Genomic DNA, 17778 nt, shown 5'->3' with positions numbered 1-17778 from the left:
GGCGCATTAACGAGTTGCCGTGGATGACTGGACGGGATTGAGTGAGTCAACGAGTTGTCGTGGATGGCCTGAGACTTTGGGCTGGCTGGAGGTCTGTGGAGATCGTGCGCATTTAATTGTTGACAGTCGTAGCATGATATGGTCCCTGGTTGATATGCTGTGGCGTAGCCGGCAAGCAAAGCATGGTGTAGTGAGACTGCTGCAGGGCGTGGCCGCAGCATGTGGATGACGAGCTCGGCCTTCTGGCCTCGGCCTGCATGAGCTCGGACTTCTCGGCTCGGCCTGCATGAGCTCGGTCTGCATGAGCTTGGCTCGGCTTGCACGAGCTCGGTCTTCTGAGCTCCGTCTGCATGAGCTCGGCTCGGCCTGCGTGAGCTCGGCCTGCATGAGGTCAGACTTGCTGTCGGATTTGGGTGCTTTAATTGTACTTATGGGGTGGTTCATTTTTTCTCCCAACAGTTTTCATACTTAATATATACATATATTTATACATATGTTAAGATAGGAATATAGCTTGGATGGTTGGTGTGTTGGTTTGATTTAGAGGAGGTCGTGGGTTCGACTCTCCATTCCCTCCTTTTCATTCTCACGTGGAGGATTTATTCACGTAAAGCCTCTTATTCGAGGCAGCTTGGCTACTTCGTCCTGTGCTCATCGGACCTGCCTCGCACAAGTACTCGTGTCACGCCCCGAACCCATTACATGACCGGTCGCATGAGCCCTAGATTCCAATAATTCTATGATTAATGTAATTAAACCAAACCAACCAAAATGTACTGAATGATTATATAAATTCAAATGTCCATAAGCAAAAGATAAATTAATTTCTATCTATCTAGCAGTCAGACTCCATGCTGATCTTATTTCTTGTCCCATCCGATGGACTCTACAAATCCAGTGCCTCTGAACAGAAAAGTAAGAGTAGTATGAGCTTTTCCAGCCCAGTAAAAATTCCAACAGTCACACACAGTAATAATAATAAAATGATCAAAACATCAAAATAATATCATTTCATCATTTCAAAGGCTCAACAAACAGCAAATATATGCAACCATTTCATACACATAAATCCTTTTTCACATTATGTGATCAATTCCCGTATTACTCTGATTCCCAAGTTTTCAGACTTTTCACTTCTAGCTTTGGACTAACCAAGTTCATGTCCCAGTCCAAGACTGCACAAATCCCAGGCATAAGCTCGTGGCAGCTATCCCACGCGTAAGCCTGTGGAGGTTATCCTACGCATAAGCTCGTAGAGGCTATCCCACTCGTAAGCCCGTGGAGGCTATCCTATGCATAAGCTCGTAGAGGCTATCCCACGCGTAAGCCCGTGGAGGCTATCCCACGCATCAGCTTGTGGCAGCTATCCTACGCATAAGCTCGTAGAGGTTATCTCATGACAAGGTTAGTCCAACCCATTCTACATGTCCAGTTTTACATGTTTAATCAAATTTCAATCATTTCTCACATTTTCATAGATTCTCAAAAATCTATTATTTCTTTTCAAATGAATTGATTTCAATATTTTTCTAATGAACAAAAATTCAGGCCTCATAGGTATCACATCAGCTTATAAAACAATAACAACATAATTATAAAATAAATCCAACGATAAATCAGATATATGCATAGAAGTGCTCAGATGTAGGGATTCTTACAGGAATTGTAGACTGACGTTACCACTGATCCGAATCACAACCTACGCACTGGGGTGCTGAGTCCCCTGATCAAAATCTCCTGGCACCGCTGACTCTTCCTCTACAACATTAATTATAAATCACAAACTAAATTATTTAATATTAAAATATTCTGAACCATAATTCTCATCTGTTATGGGGTCCCTCATCAGGTCCCCAAACATCTCACTCCTTCCAGATTTAGGGCAGTCGGGATAGTTCGACTCCCACCTTGTACCACCAGCCTACATCGTCGCCAGCCATAGCCGCAGCCACGCCGCGACGATAATTGGTTCCGGTGAAGAGACCAAAAGAAGGGTGGATGAGAGAGAAGGGTTCTTCCTCCACCTCTTTGGTCCAAGGGCAACAGCCAGGGTGGCTGTGCCCTCACCTTCCCCACTCTCGGCCACCATTGGCCGAACCATCGCCGGCCGCCCCTGCTACAGTCACCGGCGATGGTGGCTAGCCAAGAGAAAGAGAGAAGAAGAGGTCTCCTCCTCTTCTTCTTCTTTTTCTTCTCCTTCTTCTTCTTCTTCCATCGAAAGCCCTCATAAGAGTGGCTCGGTCCCCCTCCCACTTGACGGCAACCCAAGCAGCCCACGACTGCCGCTGCCGTCGCCGCCGGTGGCCAGTCACCATCTTCACCGCCGACGAGAGGGAAAGGGGAGAAGGGAGGAGACGGAGTCACGAGGAAGAAGACCTCGGATCCATCACTCCCTTGCTCCAATAACCCTAGAAAATCCCTCTCTGACCTCCCATATCGCGACCACCCCACCGCCATGGACCTCGACCAATCCCGGCGGCCGGCGGCAAGATCCGAAAAGAAAAGCCGAAATAGGGTACCCCTGTATCGGATCCTCCTCCGACGATCTCACCGGCCAAATCCCCACCATCACCGCCTTAAGTCCCGGAAATGAAACATAAAAAAAGGGAGCCCCACTTACCTCGGTCCGACGGCGTGCTCCGACGATCTTTCCGGCGAGGATCGGAGGAAGAGTTCGTGAGCAACCCGAATTAAAAATCACCGAAGAAAAGAGGAGGGCTTCCCCGCGGCCGGCCGGATCTCAGGTCTCCGACGTCGGTCTCCTCCGGCGAGTCACCTCTCCAACGTCGCTGCCGCCGTCCCCCCTTGCACCCTCCCTTCATCCACCACGATCGTGCCTAGGGCACGATCGTGATAAGGGGATGGGCCCGATCTTTTCGGGCCGGCCCGTCCTCCTTTCCTTTTTTCTTTTTTTTTGGGGGTGGTTTACATTCTTCCCTCCTAAAAAAAAATTCGTCCACGAAATTAACGTACCTGGAATACCAAAGAGTTGAGGGTGTTTGGCTTTTATTTCTTCCTCAAGCTCCCAAATGGCCTCTCTTTCGGAGTGGTTGCTCCATTGCACCTTTACATAAGGAATGGTCCGACGTCGCAACACTTGATCCTTTCTATCCACAATCCGTACCGGGTACTCTTCATAAGTCAGATCCTCATGCAGACTTATGGGCTCAAAATCTACCACATGGTTCGGGTCCGGAATATATTTTCTCAGCATTGAAACATGAAATACATTATGCACACTTGATAAAGCTGGTGGTAAAGCCAAACGATATGCCGCTTCTCCAACTCTATCCAAGATCTCGAACGGACCAACATATCTAGGGCTCAATTTTCCACGAACCCCGAACCTCATCACACCTTTAGTAGGAGATATTTTCAAAAAAACATGATCACCAACCTGGAACTCCAGTTCTCTTCTCCTATTGTCAGCATAACTTTTTTGTCTAATCTGAGCTATAAGGAGCCGTTCTCTGATCACCTGTATCTTATCCACAGTTTGTTGTACTATCTCAGTACCCAATACTTTTCTTTCTTCCAGATCATCCCAACATATTGGAGATCGGCGTTTCCTGCCATACAATGCCTCAAAAGGGGCAATCTGAATACTGGCCTGATAACTATTGTTATAGGCAAACTCAACCAGCGACAAATGACTATCCCAAGCACCACCCAAATCCATGACACAAGCCCTTAACATATCCTCCAAGATCTGAATAGTGTGCTCCGACTGTCCATCAGTTTGTGGATGAAAAGCTGTACTGAAGTCCAGTCTTGTACCTAGAGCTTTATGAAGGCTCTTCCAAAATTGTGATACAAATCTAGTATCTCTGTCAGATACAAATTGAAACTGGAATTCTGTGCAGCCTCACAATTTGCTCTATGTACATACTTGCCAATTTCTCCTAAGAAAAGCCAACTCTAAAAGGCAAGAAATGTGCTGACTTGGTCAGTCGGTCAACAATCACCCACACTGCATCATTACCCCGAGGAGTCATCTTGATCTTTTCAATCAGAGTAGGTTGCACTGTGAGGGTAGCCAATTGTACCTTAGGATTGTGTAGTCGTATCTCGATCCCTGATCTCTCTAAATCTAATAGAATATGCTTCTGTGTAGTGATCCATGCTGCCAGTCCACTTGAGGATTTTCTGCTCAAAGCATCAGCCACTATATTTGCTTTCCCCGGATGGTAACTGATAGTCAGGTCATAATCCTTCAGTAGTTCTAGCCATCTTTTTTGCCTCAAATTCAGCTCCTTCTATGTGAAGATATACTTCATACTCTTATGATCTGTGAAAACCTCACAGTGTTCTCCATACAAGTAATGCCTCCATACCTTCAGAGCAAAAACTACCGCTGCCAACTCCAAATCATGTGTAGGGTAATTCTGTTCATATGACTTTAACTATCTAGAGGCATAAGCTATCACCTTCCCATTCTACATCAGAACACACCCAAGTCCTTTACGAGATGCATCACTGTAGATGGTGAAGCCTTCTGTTCCAGATGGAATAGCTAGCACTGGGGCTGTCACGAGATGCTTTTTCAGCTCTTGAAAACTCTGTTCACAGTCATCTGTCCATTCAAACTTTACTTACTTCTGAGTCAAGCGACTTAAAGGCATGGCAATACGGGAGAACTCCTCAACAAATCTTCTGTAATATCCAGCCAATCCTAAGAAGCTGCGCACTTCAGTTACATTGGTAGGTCTACACCACCCAACTACCGCCTCCATTTTCATTGGATCAATAGAGACACCTTCTTTGGAGATCACATGCCCAAGAAAAGAAATGCTATCCAACCAGAATTTACACTTTGATAGCTTAGCATACAGCTTCTTTTCTCTAAGAATTTGCAATACAACCCTTAGATGTTCTTCATGTTCCTGTGGGCTCTTTGAATACACCAAAATATCATCAATGAACACTACTACAAATTGATCCAGATAAGGTTTAAATATGCGATTCATAAGATCCATTAAGGCAGTCAGTGCATTTGTCAAACCAAAAGGCATGACCAAGAATTCATAATGCCCGTATCTGGTCCTGAAAGCTGTCTTGGGTACATCCTCTGCCTTTATTTTCAATTGGTGGTAACCAGAACGAAGATCAATTTTCGAGAAAACCTGAGCCCCTTGCAGCTGATCAAACAAATCATCAATCCTTGGTAGTGGGTATTTATTCCGTACTATCATCCTGTTTAGTTCCCGGTAGTCTATACAGAGTCGGAGGCTACCGTCTTTTTTTTTCACAAATAATACAGGAGCGCCCCAAGGAGAAACACTAGGCCTGATAAAATCTTTATCCAGTAACTCATGTAGTTGTTCCTTCAGCTCTTTCAATTCAGCTGGAGCCATTCGATATAGAGCTTTTGATATTGGACCAGTGCCAGGAATTAAGTCGATGGAGAACTCAATCTCCCTATTAGGGGGTAATTTTGGCAATTCATCTGGAAACACATCTGGAAACTCTGTCACCACCAAAATATCCTCTAACTTGGGCTCCTCTTTCTGTGTGTCTAACACAACAGCTAAGAATCCTTCACAATCTTTTGCAAGAAGCTTCTTAGCCTGTAGAGCTGAGATTAATTTCATTTGATAAGGTGACTTGCTACCCACCAACCCAAACACTGGCTGACCAGAGATCTAAAACTTGATCGTTTTCTCAAAACAATCAACAGTAGCATGGTATACTGCCAACCAGTCTATTTCGAGAATCAAATCAAAGTCATTCATCTCTAAGACCAACAAGTCTGCATTCATTTTTCTGTCCTCAACGCCCAAAATACAGTCTTGCAAACTGAATTAACTAATATAACATCTCCACTTGGCGTTGAGACACAAAGATCAAATTCTAATGGCACCGATGATATTTCAGTATTCTTTCTAACAAAATTGGCCGATATGAATGAGTGGGTAGCACCAGAGTCAAATAAAATATTTGCATCATATGACATTAACCTAATCATTCCTGTACATAGTCACAAGGCACCTATCACAATCTTTATCCATACATGCACAACATATATAACCTAACCAAATTTTATGATATGCCAATAAAAGAAAATATTAGGGATGGATTTATTACCTGTCACCACTGAATTAGAGGCATTGGCATCCTGCTCTGTGAGTGCATAGACCCGCCCCTGGGTCGTAGGCCTCTGCTGCCCTCCCTCTTGCTGTTGTTCCTCCTGGGGTGCTCGATTTATAGAGGCTCTCTGAGAAGACTGAGGTGCATGTCGCCTCTGCGGTTCTTTTCCACTAGGACATACAACAGCCTTATGCCCTTCTTGACCACAAGAAAAACATGTCCCTCCAATCCAAGTGCAATCTCGCTTAAGATGAGGTCCTCCACATCTGTAGCATCTAATGGCACCTCGAGCTTGACCTTTGTCTCTGGTGACAAAGATCTACTATTTTGGCTCGGAGAATCAGTAGATCGAAACCTTTTCTTCATATTCTTTTCTCTGGCAGCCCGAGCATTGTCAAGCCCTTTTTCTATCACCAGGGCTTTGTTAACCACATCTTTATAACTAGACAATTCAAAAGTAGCGACTTGTTGTTGAATCCGTCCCCTGAGTCCATCAAATTTTCTTGCTCGGTCACTATCCTCTGATATTAAGGTCGAAGCATATTGAGACATCCCTTCAAACTTTGCTGCATACTAAGCAACTGTCATATCACCCTGCTCCAGTCGGTCAAACTTCCTATATTTCTGAAATCGAATACCCTGTGGAAAATACTTCTCATGAAAAACCTTTTTAAATTCTTCCCAAATGAAGGGGGTATCATCCGGACCAAGCTTCCCTTTCTCCATCTCCCACCAGTCAGCTGCCTCACCCTGTAACATAAAGGTGGCAAAAAGGACTTTCTCCTCATCAGGGCACCTCAGAGCTTGAAAGACTTTCTCAATCTGTTTCAGCCAGCTCTCAGCCTCTATCAGGTCAGCCGTACCTTTAAATGCTGGGGGTGCATACCTCTGAAAATCCAACAGACTGACTCGGTGCTCCGGCTAAGCTGTAGTGCCTTGGAACTGTTGCTGTTGTTGCTGCTGTTGTTGATACATTGCTTGCCGCTGCTGCAACTGTTGCTGCAAGAACTGTTGCTGCACCTCTACCATCCTCATCATGTCTGCTCTGGCAGCAGCTTGCTGTTGCACCATCATTTGCATCAACTGTGAAGCACTTATCATCTCCTCAAGCTGAATACTTGGTCCTTCGGATGTCCCAATCTCCGGAGCTCCCATCTCTAGAGTACTGCCAGTAGGGTCAATAGTATACTCCTGCTGTGGCACATCCCGAGTCGGCGTGGCTGATGTACCTTCCTGCTGTCTAGAGGGTGCCCAAGCCGTGGAGCCATCTGCAAATCGGGTCGGCTTTCGGGCATGCCCTCGACCACGCCCTCGCACCATATCCACCTACACAAATTTTTTTCAGCATCAAGATTATCAAACTGAGACAAATTTTGCATCCTTCATATGCTAATCACACCATTTTAATATATTACATGTTTAGTGATTTTCCCCCACTCAAGTTTACTCGAGCTTAAACCCTAGGATACCTTAACCTTAAGCTCTGATACCACTCTGTCACGCCCCGAACCCATCACCCGGGTCTGGTACGTAACCGACCACATGAGCCCTAGAGCAGTGCCCTAAAGATCATGCAAGGCCTAAGATAAACAATTAATTCCAATAATTTCATGATTAATGTAATTAAACCAAACCAACCAAAATGTACTGAATGATTACATAAATTCAAATGTCCATAAGCAAAAGATAAATTAATTTCTATCTATCTAGCAGTCAGACTCCATGCTGATCTTATTTCTCGTCCCATCCGATGGACTCTACAAATCCAATGCCTCTGAAAAAGAAAGTAAGAGTAGTATGAGCTTTTCCAGCCCAGTAAGAATTCCAACAGCCACACACAGTAATAATAATAAAATGATCAAAACATCAAAATAATATCATTTCATCATTTCAAAGGCTCAACAAACAGCTAATATATGCAACCATTTCATACACATAAATCTTTTTTCACATTATGTGATCAATTTCCGTATTACTCTGATTTCCAAGTTTTCAGACTTTTCACTTCTGGCTTTGGACTAACCAAGTTCATGTCCCAGTCCAAGACTGCACAAATCCCACGCATAAGCTCGTGGCAGCTATTCCACGCGTAAGCCCGTGGAGGCTATCCTACGCATAAGCTCGTAGAGGCTATCCCACGCGTAAGCCCATGGAGGCTATTCTACGCATAAGCTCGTAGAGGCTATCCCACGCATAAGCCTGTGAAGGCTATCCCACGCATAAGCCCGTGGAGGCTATCCTACGCATAAGCTCGTAGAGGCTATCTCATGATAAGGTTAGTCCAACCCATTCTACATGTCCAGTTTTACATGTTTAATCAAATTTCAATCATTTCTCGCATTTTCATAGATTCTCAAAAATCTATTATTTCTTTTCAAATGAATTGATTTCAATATTTTTCTAATAAACAAAAATTCAGGCCTCATAGGTATCACATCAGCTCATAAAACAATAACAACATAATTATAAAATAAATCCAATGATAAATCAGATATATGCATAGAAGTGCTCAGATGTAGGAATTCTTACAGAAATTGTAGACTGACGTTACCACGGATCCGAATCACAACCTACGTGTTGGGGTGCTGAGTCCCCTGATCAAAATCTTCTGGCACCGCTGACTCTTCTCCTGCAACATTAATTATAAATCACAAACTAAATTATTTAATATTAAAATATTCTGAACCATAATTTTCATCTGTTATGGGGTCCATCATCAGATCCCCAAACATCTCAATCCTTCCAGATCTAGAGCAGTCAGGATAGCCCGACTCCCACCTTGTACCACCAGCCTACGTCGTCGCCAGCCATAGCCGCAGCCACGCTGCGACGATAATCGGTTCCGGTGAAGAGACCAAAAGAAGGGGTGGATGAGAGAGAAGGGTTCTTCCTCCACCTCTTTGGTCCCTCTCCGACCTCCCATATCCCGACCACCCCACCGCCATGGACCTCGGCCAATCCCGGCGGCTGGCGGCAAAATCCGAAAAGAAAAGCCGAAACAGGGTACCCCTGTATCGGATCCTCCTCTGACGATATCATCGGCCAAATCCCCACCATCACCGCCTTAAGTCCAAAAAATGAAACATAAGGAAGGGAGCCCCACTTACCTCGGTCCGACAGCGTGCTCCGGCAATCTTTCCGGCGAGGACCGGAGGAAGAGTTCGTGAGCAACCCGGATTAAAAATCACCGAAGAAAAGAGGAGGGCTTCCCCGCAGCCGGCCGGATCTCGGGTCTCCAGCGCTCGGTCTCCTCTGGCGAGTCACCTCTCCAACGCCGCCGCCGCCGTCCCCCCTTGCACCCTCCCTTCGTCCACCACGATCGTGATAAGGGGATGGGCCCGATCTTTTCGGGCCGGCCCGTCCCCATTTCCTTTTTTTTTGGGGTTTTTACAACTCGTCTGAAGCGCGAAGAGCCGTGGTTGTATCTCGCCCGTGCTCGTCCGAAGCGGGTGGGAGCCGAGGCCGAGGTCGGTCCATAGGTGTGATGAGCCAAGGTGTGTGGGCTGTGTCTCGCACCCAAGGCGCGATGAGCCACATCGTTTCCTCGCTTGCACCTCTTCGAAACCGACCTTGCATCCGTTGGCCCTACTCCCAGTATTTTTTCAAACTTTCTTACCAGTTTTGACCATTAGATCGATTTTTTTTCGCGTCTGTCTCTAAGAAGTCTATAAATAGATCTCTTCAGATTAGACAGAGGATAAAATTGAAAGCAGAGAACTTCTATTCTCCCTTTCTACTATTTTACTTTCAATCAACGAGCTTGCTGCATCCTGATTCTAGGTTCGAAGGTCTCTTTGATCCATGCAAATCATTGAGGCAGAAGAAAAATTGCGAGAGGTTGTTGATCTCAGGAGTAGAACGTCATTCAAGCCTAGTGCACTATAAGACGGCGAAATCTACTTCAAGAAAAATGACCAACATACCATGCCTCAGCGTCTCGGGTTTCATTTTTTCACTTTCTTTATTTATTTTCTTTAAGCCTATTTCTGCCTATTATTTATTGAAGTAGAATATTTTAGATTTTAATTTTTCTGGAATAGTTTTTCCTAACATTCTTGAAGTAGATTTTCTACTTATAATAGGCTAATACTTAGAGTTACCCCAATAGCCAATGCAAGTGATCCGGTTCCTCCTGAAATTAACTTTAAGCATTGGAGACAAAAGATGGAAATCTTCTTAACCACACTTGGGTTATTTTCCATAATTTTTGACTCTCCTCCAAATGAGGAAGAAAATGAACCGGCTAGAACTTGTAATTTGGAAGAATTTAAGAAGAAAGATTACTTGTGTAGGGAAAGGATTCTGTCCTATCTTTTTGATCTCCTTTTTGATGTCTACTGCACTTTTAAAACCTTCAAGAAGATTTGGGATGATCATAATGAGAAATATGGTATCCAAGATACAAGAATGGACAAGTATACTGCTAGTCAATTCCCATCTTATAAGATGGTTGACACCAAGCCCGTAGTTGATCAAGCCCATGAGTTAACAGTGATTTATCATGAATTAGGCTTAAGGGGAATGGGTATAACTGAGAGCCTTCAAGTTGCTTGTACCATTGACAAGCTCCCACCTTCTTGGAAAAACTTCGGGTTATCCCTGAGACATAAAACTGAGGATATGACAATGAAAATCTTATTGTCTGCCATTAGGATCCAAGAACAACACCTTAAGAAAGATAATGAGCAACTTATAAACCCTGAGCTTCTAACCAAGGTGAACTTTGTAGAAGGCCAGAATAAGACCCATAAGTTCAAGAACTCCAAATTTGAAAAGGGTGGACCTAGAAACAAAGGAAAACCTATGAAGCCAAAACACCATATCAATAAGAATGATTAGAAGCTGATTTGCTACAATTGTGGGAAACTCGGTAATATGGCTCGAGTATGCCGAATGAAGAGGAAGAAGTATCAAAACTATGAATATGCACCTTCTCAACCTGCAAATCTACAAACCAACATGGTGCTATCCAGTACTGGTCCTACTAGTACTGATAATCGATATGTAACTTTAAGTTCAGAATTAAATTTGGCCATTTATTCTACCGATTGATTAGTGGATACAGGTGAAAATGTTCATATGTGTACTGATCGTATCCTTTTTATTGCTTATCAGATCCGAAGCGTTCTAACAGTAACTATGGGGGACTCCACCTCGGCACGAGTGCTTGGGACTGGAAAAGTACTTCTAAGGCTTACGTCTGAGAATGTGCTTCCACTATTTAATGTATACCATGTGCCCGATGGAAGGAGGAATCTGATCAATAGATCTCTTCTAATTAGGAGTAGATATTCTTTGTTATTTCAATCTAAGAAAGTGATTATAACAAAGAATGAAACATTTGTAGGCAAAGACTATGAGTATGATGGCTTATATGTAATAAATAATGTATCTTTGGATTTTTCTTCTGATAGCGATAATAAAGTTGTGCTTTCAGTATATTCTTCATCTCTTTGGCATGCTAGATTAGGATATGTGAATAATAATACCATTAAAAGAATGATTAGTTTTGGTTTATTGCCTAATGTTTCATTAAATGAAAAGAAAAAGTGCCAAATTTGTGTTCAATCTAAACAACCTAGAAAACCATTTAAAATGATAAATAGAAATTCAACTTTATTAGAATTAATACATTCAGATGTATATGATCTAAATGAAACTTTGACTAAAGGGGGTAGAAGGTATTTTATTACCTTCATAAATGATTACTCTAAGTATTGTCAAGTTTATTTAATGAAATCTAAAGATGAAGCATTTGAGATGTTGAAGACTTATAAGTCTTTATTAGAAAATCAACTAGACAAGAGAATAACGATTCTCAGGTCAGATAGAGGAGGAGAATACATCTCTAATAACTTGAATGAATTCTATAGAGTTAATGGAATTCTACATGAAGTAACGCCTCCCTATTCACCTCAGTTTAATGGAGTAGCTTAAAGAAAAAATAGGACTCTGCAATATATGGTAAGATCTTTGCTTGCCAACTCAGGTTTACCTGAGGTTTGGTGGGGGGGAAGCAGTGCTTACTATATGTTTCCTGCTTAATAGGATTCCATTTAAAGGTTCTAATGAATCTCCTTATAAACCTTGGAAAGGAAGAAAACCTAACCTAAACTTTCTAAAAGTTTGGGGTTGTTTGGCTAAGGTTAATATTCCCTTAATTAAGAAAAAAAAATTAGGACCTAATACTTTTGATGCTGTGTTTTTTGGTTATTCTCTTAATAGCATTACTTATAGATTCTTAATCATTAGTACTGATATTAATGGCATAGATAAGAATACTATAATTGAATCTAAAGATGCTTCTTTCTTTGAAGACATTTTTTCATTTAAGCATAAAATAGAAAGGCATGTAATCTAATGATGCATCTTGCAGTTCACCCTCTAATTCTCTAATTATTCCTACTAATGAAAATGAAACTGAACTTAATGATATTAATGAACTTGGTAAAGGGAAAAGAATTAGAAAAAAGAGAGATTTTGGATCTGATTTCTATACCTTTATGGTTGAAGATGATCCTAAAACATATAAAGATGCTATGAACTTATTAAATTCTATGTTTTGGAAGGAAGCTATTAATAGTGAAATGAATTCACTTATGACTAATGAAACATGGTTTCTAACTGACTTACCACGTGGTAGTAAGGCTATAGGTTATAAATAGATATTTAAGAAGAAATTAAGACCTGATGGTTTAATTGAAAAATATAAAACAAGATTAGTTGCTAAGGTCTTTTGTCATAAATAGGGTATAGACTATTTTGATACGTATTCTTCTGTGACTAGGATAACCACTATCCGTACTTTAATTGCACTAGCTTCAATCCATAATTTGATAATCCATCAGATGGATGTCAAGACTGCCTTCCTCCATAGTGATTTAGAGGAGGAGATTTATATGGATTAGCCAGAGGGATATGTGGCTCAAGGACAGGAAAGAAAAGTTTGTAGGTTAGTCAAATCTCTCTATAGTTTAAAACAAGCTCCTAAGCAATGGCATAAAAAATTTGATAAAATAATTATTTCTTATGGCTTTAAAGCAAATGAATCTGATAAGGGCTTATATTCTAAGTTAGAAAATGATTCATGTATTATCTTGTGTTTAATATTGATGATATCTTAATTTTTGGTACTGATATGAATATGGTGACTGATATCAAAATTTTCTTGTCTAATAATTTTGATATGAAAGATTTAGGTCAGGCAGAGATAATTCTTGGTAATAGGGTTATCAGAATACCTGATGGTATAATCTTTTATCAATACAATATATTGAGAAAATATTGAAGAAATTTGATAAGTAGAACTGTAAACCAGTGAGTACACCTTATGAGCATGGTTTGAACTTGAAGTGCAACAAAGGTGATCCAGTAGCCCAGGAAAGTATGCTCAAATTATTGGGACACTGATGTATGTTGCAAATACAAGTAGACCTGACATTTCCTATGCTATAGAAAAACTCAGTAGGTTTAATGGTTGCCTAGTCTTAGTCACTGGGAAGCATTGGACGAAGTACTTAGATACTTGAGAGGTACCATGTATTATGATTTACATTACTCAAGATTGATAAGTGCTTAATAATCTATAATTTAGTTATCTTTCCATAGCACTTATCAATATTTTTAAGCTGATAAATATATATTTTACCATAAAATTAAATAAACATTGAAATGAATTTAAAATATGGTAAGAGGTAAATAATTCTTTTCTCAAAACAGACTCTAAACTTGTCTCTCTCCTGGTTATAATCTTTCATGAAAATATATAAGGAGAAGATTGTGTTGACCCGATTTGGTAACCTGATGGAGTTGTAATCAAGCTAAGGTTATAATTAAATGGGTTTTGGTCCTGATTCGACCGAAAGTTATAATTAATTATGTATGGGGCAAAGGTTTGATTAACCCTTTTTTTTTAAGTCACAGTCTGGTCTGGTTGAGTTCAATCTGAAGCGGTTTAGTAAGAATTAAATGTCATTGGGCTCAAGAACAAGTTCAAGCAAATCAACAATCATGATCCACCTCAAATCTAAAGTCAATTCCTTGCGTGCCTTCATATAAAATTTATAATAAAAAATAAAAATAAAAATAAAAATAATGATAATTTTGCGAAGAAGCAATGTATTTACTGTTGATATGAACAGTGTCCCATGAAAACACTGTTCATATGAACAGTGCACAAAAAAATATATACAAAAAAATATAAATAAATAAAAACATAAATAAATAAATAAATAAATAAATAGATTCCACTGTTTATCTTCTTCTCCCGCTGCCAAACCTTCCCGTGATCTCGCCTCGCTCACAACCACGGCGTCTTCCCGTGGATCCCGCGGCGCCTCTTCCTCCTCTCCCGCGATGCAATCCTCCCCGCGCGATCAAAGGAGCTCGTCCCAGCCGAACGCCCCAACGTCGTCGTCGTCCCCGGGTCCTCCGCCATCAACCGCGTGCGGCGTCTTCTCCTCCGTGATCCCGACGTCCCAACCGCATCCAGCGCCTCCGTTTTCATCCGGATCCAATCCCAGCAGCCATAGCCAGATTCTCCGCACGTTCCCCTTTCTCCCGCGATGCATCCAGCCAGGCATTTTCCGCATTCAAGCACCTGTGGCATCGTCGTCGTCCCCGGGTGTTCCGCCTGCGACCGTTCCTCCGTCGATCCCGCAGCCAGCCATTTTCCACATCAGCCCGTTCCAGCAGCATCCAACGACCACACCAGCCACCAGCATCTGCAAATCTCGTCCCGGAATCACAGCATCCGCGTGCCAATCTTCCGCCCGAAATCCAGCCACGGATTGACGCCCTCCGCCCTCTCCACGCTTGCTGGGGACCTATAAAAGGAGGCCATCGTTCGGTGGCAAGCGGAGAGGAGCTCGGATCGATTCAAAAGAAAAATAGGGGAGACCCCCTGTTTCAGTGAAAAGAAGAAAGCCGAGATGGAGATGAAGATGGGAGGACTTCCGGCCACCATGAGCAGCTAAGCCTCGGTTTAGGGATTTGATGAAGCCATGGATGAGTATTTGTGTTGCATTTCTTTGATTTTTAGCATTGTAAGACAGTTGCATACTCAATGAAATTATGATCTTAAAATGTCTTGTTTAATTTATGTAAGATGTTTATCTTGTAGAAAGTCTTTGCATGAATTAATCTAGTTTATCGAAATTGAATCCAATACCTGTGGTTTGGAAAAGATTGCTATGCAACTATCGGACTTATCTTTGAAAAATTAATCATCAGATGAATCATGCTAAATAGGACAGACCATGCCTATCCTTAGAAAAGATGGTTTGTGCCAGGCTTAGATGACTCATACTGTGGGTTAGATTTCAGCTTTTTTGTATGATTGCCCTAACTTGTAGTTAAGAGCAATCAGATCATACACGCATCTAAGTCATTGAAAGCATCACACTTACGAATCCATCGGTGGATTCTAGCCCTAAACACCTCTCTCCATAGATAATTCATACTACTACACCCATATTAATTCTTAGTTTTTATCATTTACTCTAGCTTATTCCCTTTGAAGTAATCATTTAATTAGGAAAAATAACTTGTCTCCAATCCCTGTGGACCGACACCCGTAATCACTATCCTACAGGATACGTGCTATTGCGTGGTTTATTTTTGAAATTGAAATAACCGATCAATTTTTGGCGCCGTTGCCGGGGATTGCTAGCATAGTTATTTTTCTTATTAAAAAAAAATTATTCAAAAATTTAAAAAAAAAAATTCTTTTAAAAAAATTTTTCTATTATTGTTACTTTTCTTATCTTCTTTTTCTCCCTTACTAATTTTTATTTTATTTTTTATATATTATTTGATCAGGAATCGAGGAAAAAAATCTGGGATGATCAAAAGGAGAACTGTCGGAAAAGAAATGCTGTAGAGGTTTGCAAAAAAAAAAAAAAAAAAAAAATTGCTGGGAAAATTCTCTTTGGTAACCTCTAAACTTTTCTTATTTAAATTAATTATTGGTTTGAAATTTTGTGGTGATTGTTTGATTTTAATTATAGCAAAATTGTGAATGCATGCTTGATACACATACACAAATCAATTTGCACATAGTAAGGGCAATCACCCCAACAAGATAAGAGCCGGATTTCATCACCGGACTCTTGCCCAACTTAGGTGAACTCAATCTCACATAGTGTCATCTTTAATTAAAATCAATTAGACGTTGGCCCCTAGGGACATTCGAGCTCAATAGGACGAAGATCACCGAAAGTTGCACCAATTTCGCTCTGTGGCTTAGTTGATGTCTAGGCAAGCTTTGTCCCTATAAGGGAGACAGTTCATCTGTTCGAGGCAAGTGGGTTTTAAGTGGGACCTTTGCGAACGCATCGTGACCCCTCCACTTACCTGGGAGCTTACCTGGTCAACTCGGTTCATTAGACCGGATTGGAGGCTTAGGTGCCCTCTTCAAACCAGTTAGGAGCTGTCTAGTGATTTTAGAACAAAGACTAGGATTGATATGCTTTTCTCTTTTATTGCATGCTTGATTGATCGAGTACTAGTGTATGCACGGTAGTCGTTCTAGAGTACAAAACCTATTACCTATTGACCCTGAAATAGAACGAACCCTTAGGAACATTCGAGCTAAGATCAAAACATTAGGATCATCCCCACCTCTTAAGATGGCTGAAGAACAACCCAAACTCCTGAGGGAATATTTTACTCCCACTATTTACACTTCCCCATCTTGCATTCGATTACCTGAGGTAGCAGCTGTACAATATGAAATAAAGCCTAGTGTGATCCAAATGCTTCCATCTTTTTATGGGCTCACCAACGAAGACCCATACAAACACCTAGATGAATTCCTTGAGATTTGCACCACTGTCAAGATTCAAAATTTTACTGATGATGCGTTAAAACTTAGATTATTCCCCTTCTCCCTTAAAGATAGAGCTAAGCAATGGCTGAATTCTTTAGAGGCCAATTCGATTCATTCCTGGGGTCAAATGCAACAAGAATTCCTTAAAAAATACTTTCCCATAGGAAGAACGAACCAGTTTAGACGTGCCATTACAAGCTTCTCCCAAACTGAGGGAGAAGAATTTCATGAAACTTGGGAGAGATTTAGGGACCTAATCCGTAAATGCCCTCATCATCAAATACCTAAGTGGCAACTAGTGCAATGTTTTTATGACGGATTGACAGAACGAAACCGTCAGATGATCGATGCTGCATGCGGGGGCACTTTTATGATTCAAAATGAGCATGAAGCATGGAAATTATTTGAAAATCTTAATGAAAACTCCCTCCACCATGCTTCATGTTCTCGTCAAGCACCCCCGAGTTCTCAAAGAAAAGGGACTATTTGTGAAATAAGTCATTCTATGGACCTGTCTAGCAAGGTAGATGCATTGTCCCATAAGATTGACCAACTGATGATAGGTGGGCATTACATGAACTTTTCTCAAGCACAAGTGTGTACTATTTGTTCTAGCCCATCCCACCCTATTCATGAGTGCCCCTCAGCGCCCCAATTTCCCGAACTCGTGCAAGAACACATCAATGCTGCTCAAACACAACCCAGACCGGGTAATGACCCATTTTCCAATACATATAACCCGGGATGGCGAAATCATCCAAACTTTTCTTGGAAGCAGCAAGCTTCGAATACTGCCCAACCTTATTCCCAAAACTTTCCAAACCCTCAGAATTTTCAAACCCCACAAAATATTCATCCCTACC

At 41.5% G+C, this 17778-nt stretch overlaps 1 protein-coding gene and 1 non-coding gene across 2 annotated transcripts; both read right to left on the bottom strand.

Annotated features, from left to right (window-relative positions):
* Positions 1–886: 886 nt before the first annotated feature.
* LOC149768513 (uncharacterized) lies at positions 887–5591 on the bottom strand. Its single transcript, XM_089929482.1, has 3 exons — positions 4597–5591; positions 2974–3827; positions 887–903 (listed from the first exon to the last, which is right to left on the bottom strand). The coding sequence occupies exons 1-3, from the start codon at positions 5589–5591 to the stop codon at positions 887–889; spliced, it is 1866 nt and encodes a 621-aa protein (XP_089785608.1).
* Positions 5592–17091: 11500 nt separating this feature from the next.
* Positions 17092–17197, bottom strand: LOC120106919 (small nucleolar RNA R71). Its single transcript, XR_005508902.3, has one exon. It is a non-coding gene; the product is annotated as a small nucleolar RNA R71 (small nucleolar RNA).
* Positions 17198–17778: the final 581 nt, after the last annotated feature.

Source organism: Phoenix dactylifera, chromosome 1 (genome assembly GCF_051530095.1).
Source record: "Phoenix dactylifera cultivar Ajwa chromosome 1, Ajwa_hap1_PhDact_Kaust_v1.1, whole genome shotgun sequence".
Taxonomy (NCBI): domain Eukaryota; kingdom Viridiplantae; phylum Streptophyta; class Magnoliopsida; order Arecales; family Arecaceae; genus Phoenix; species Phoenix dactylifera.
The sequence above is the reverse complement of the archived record's forward strand: the minus strand, read 5'-3'. Positions and strand labels throughout refer to the sequence as shown.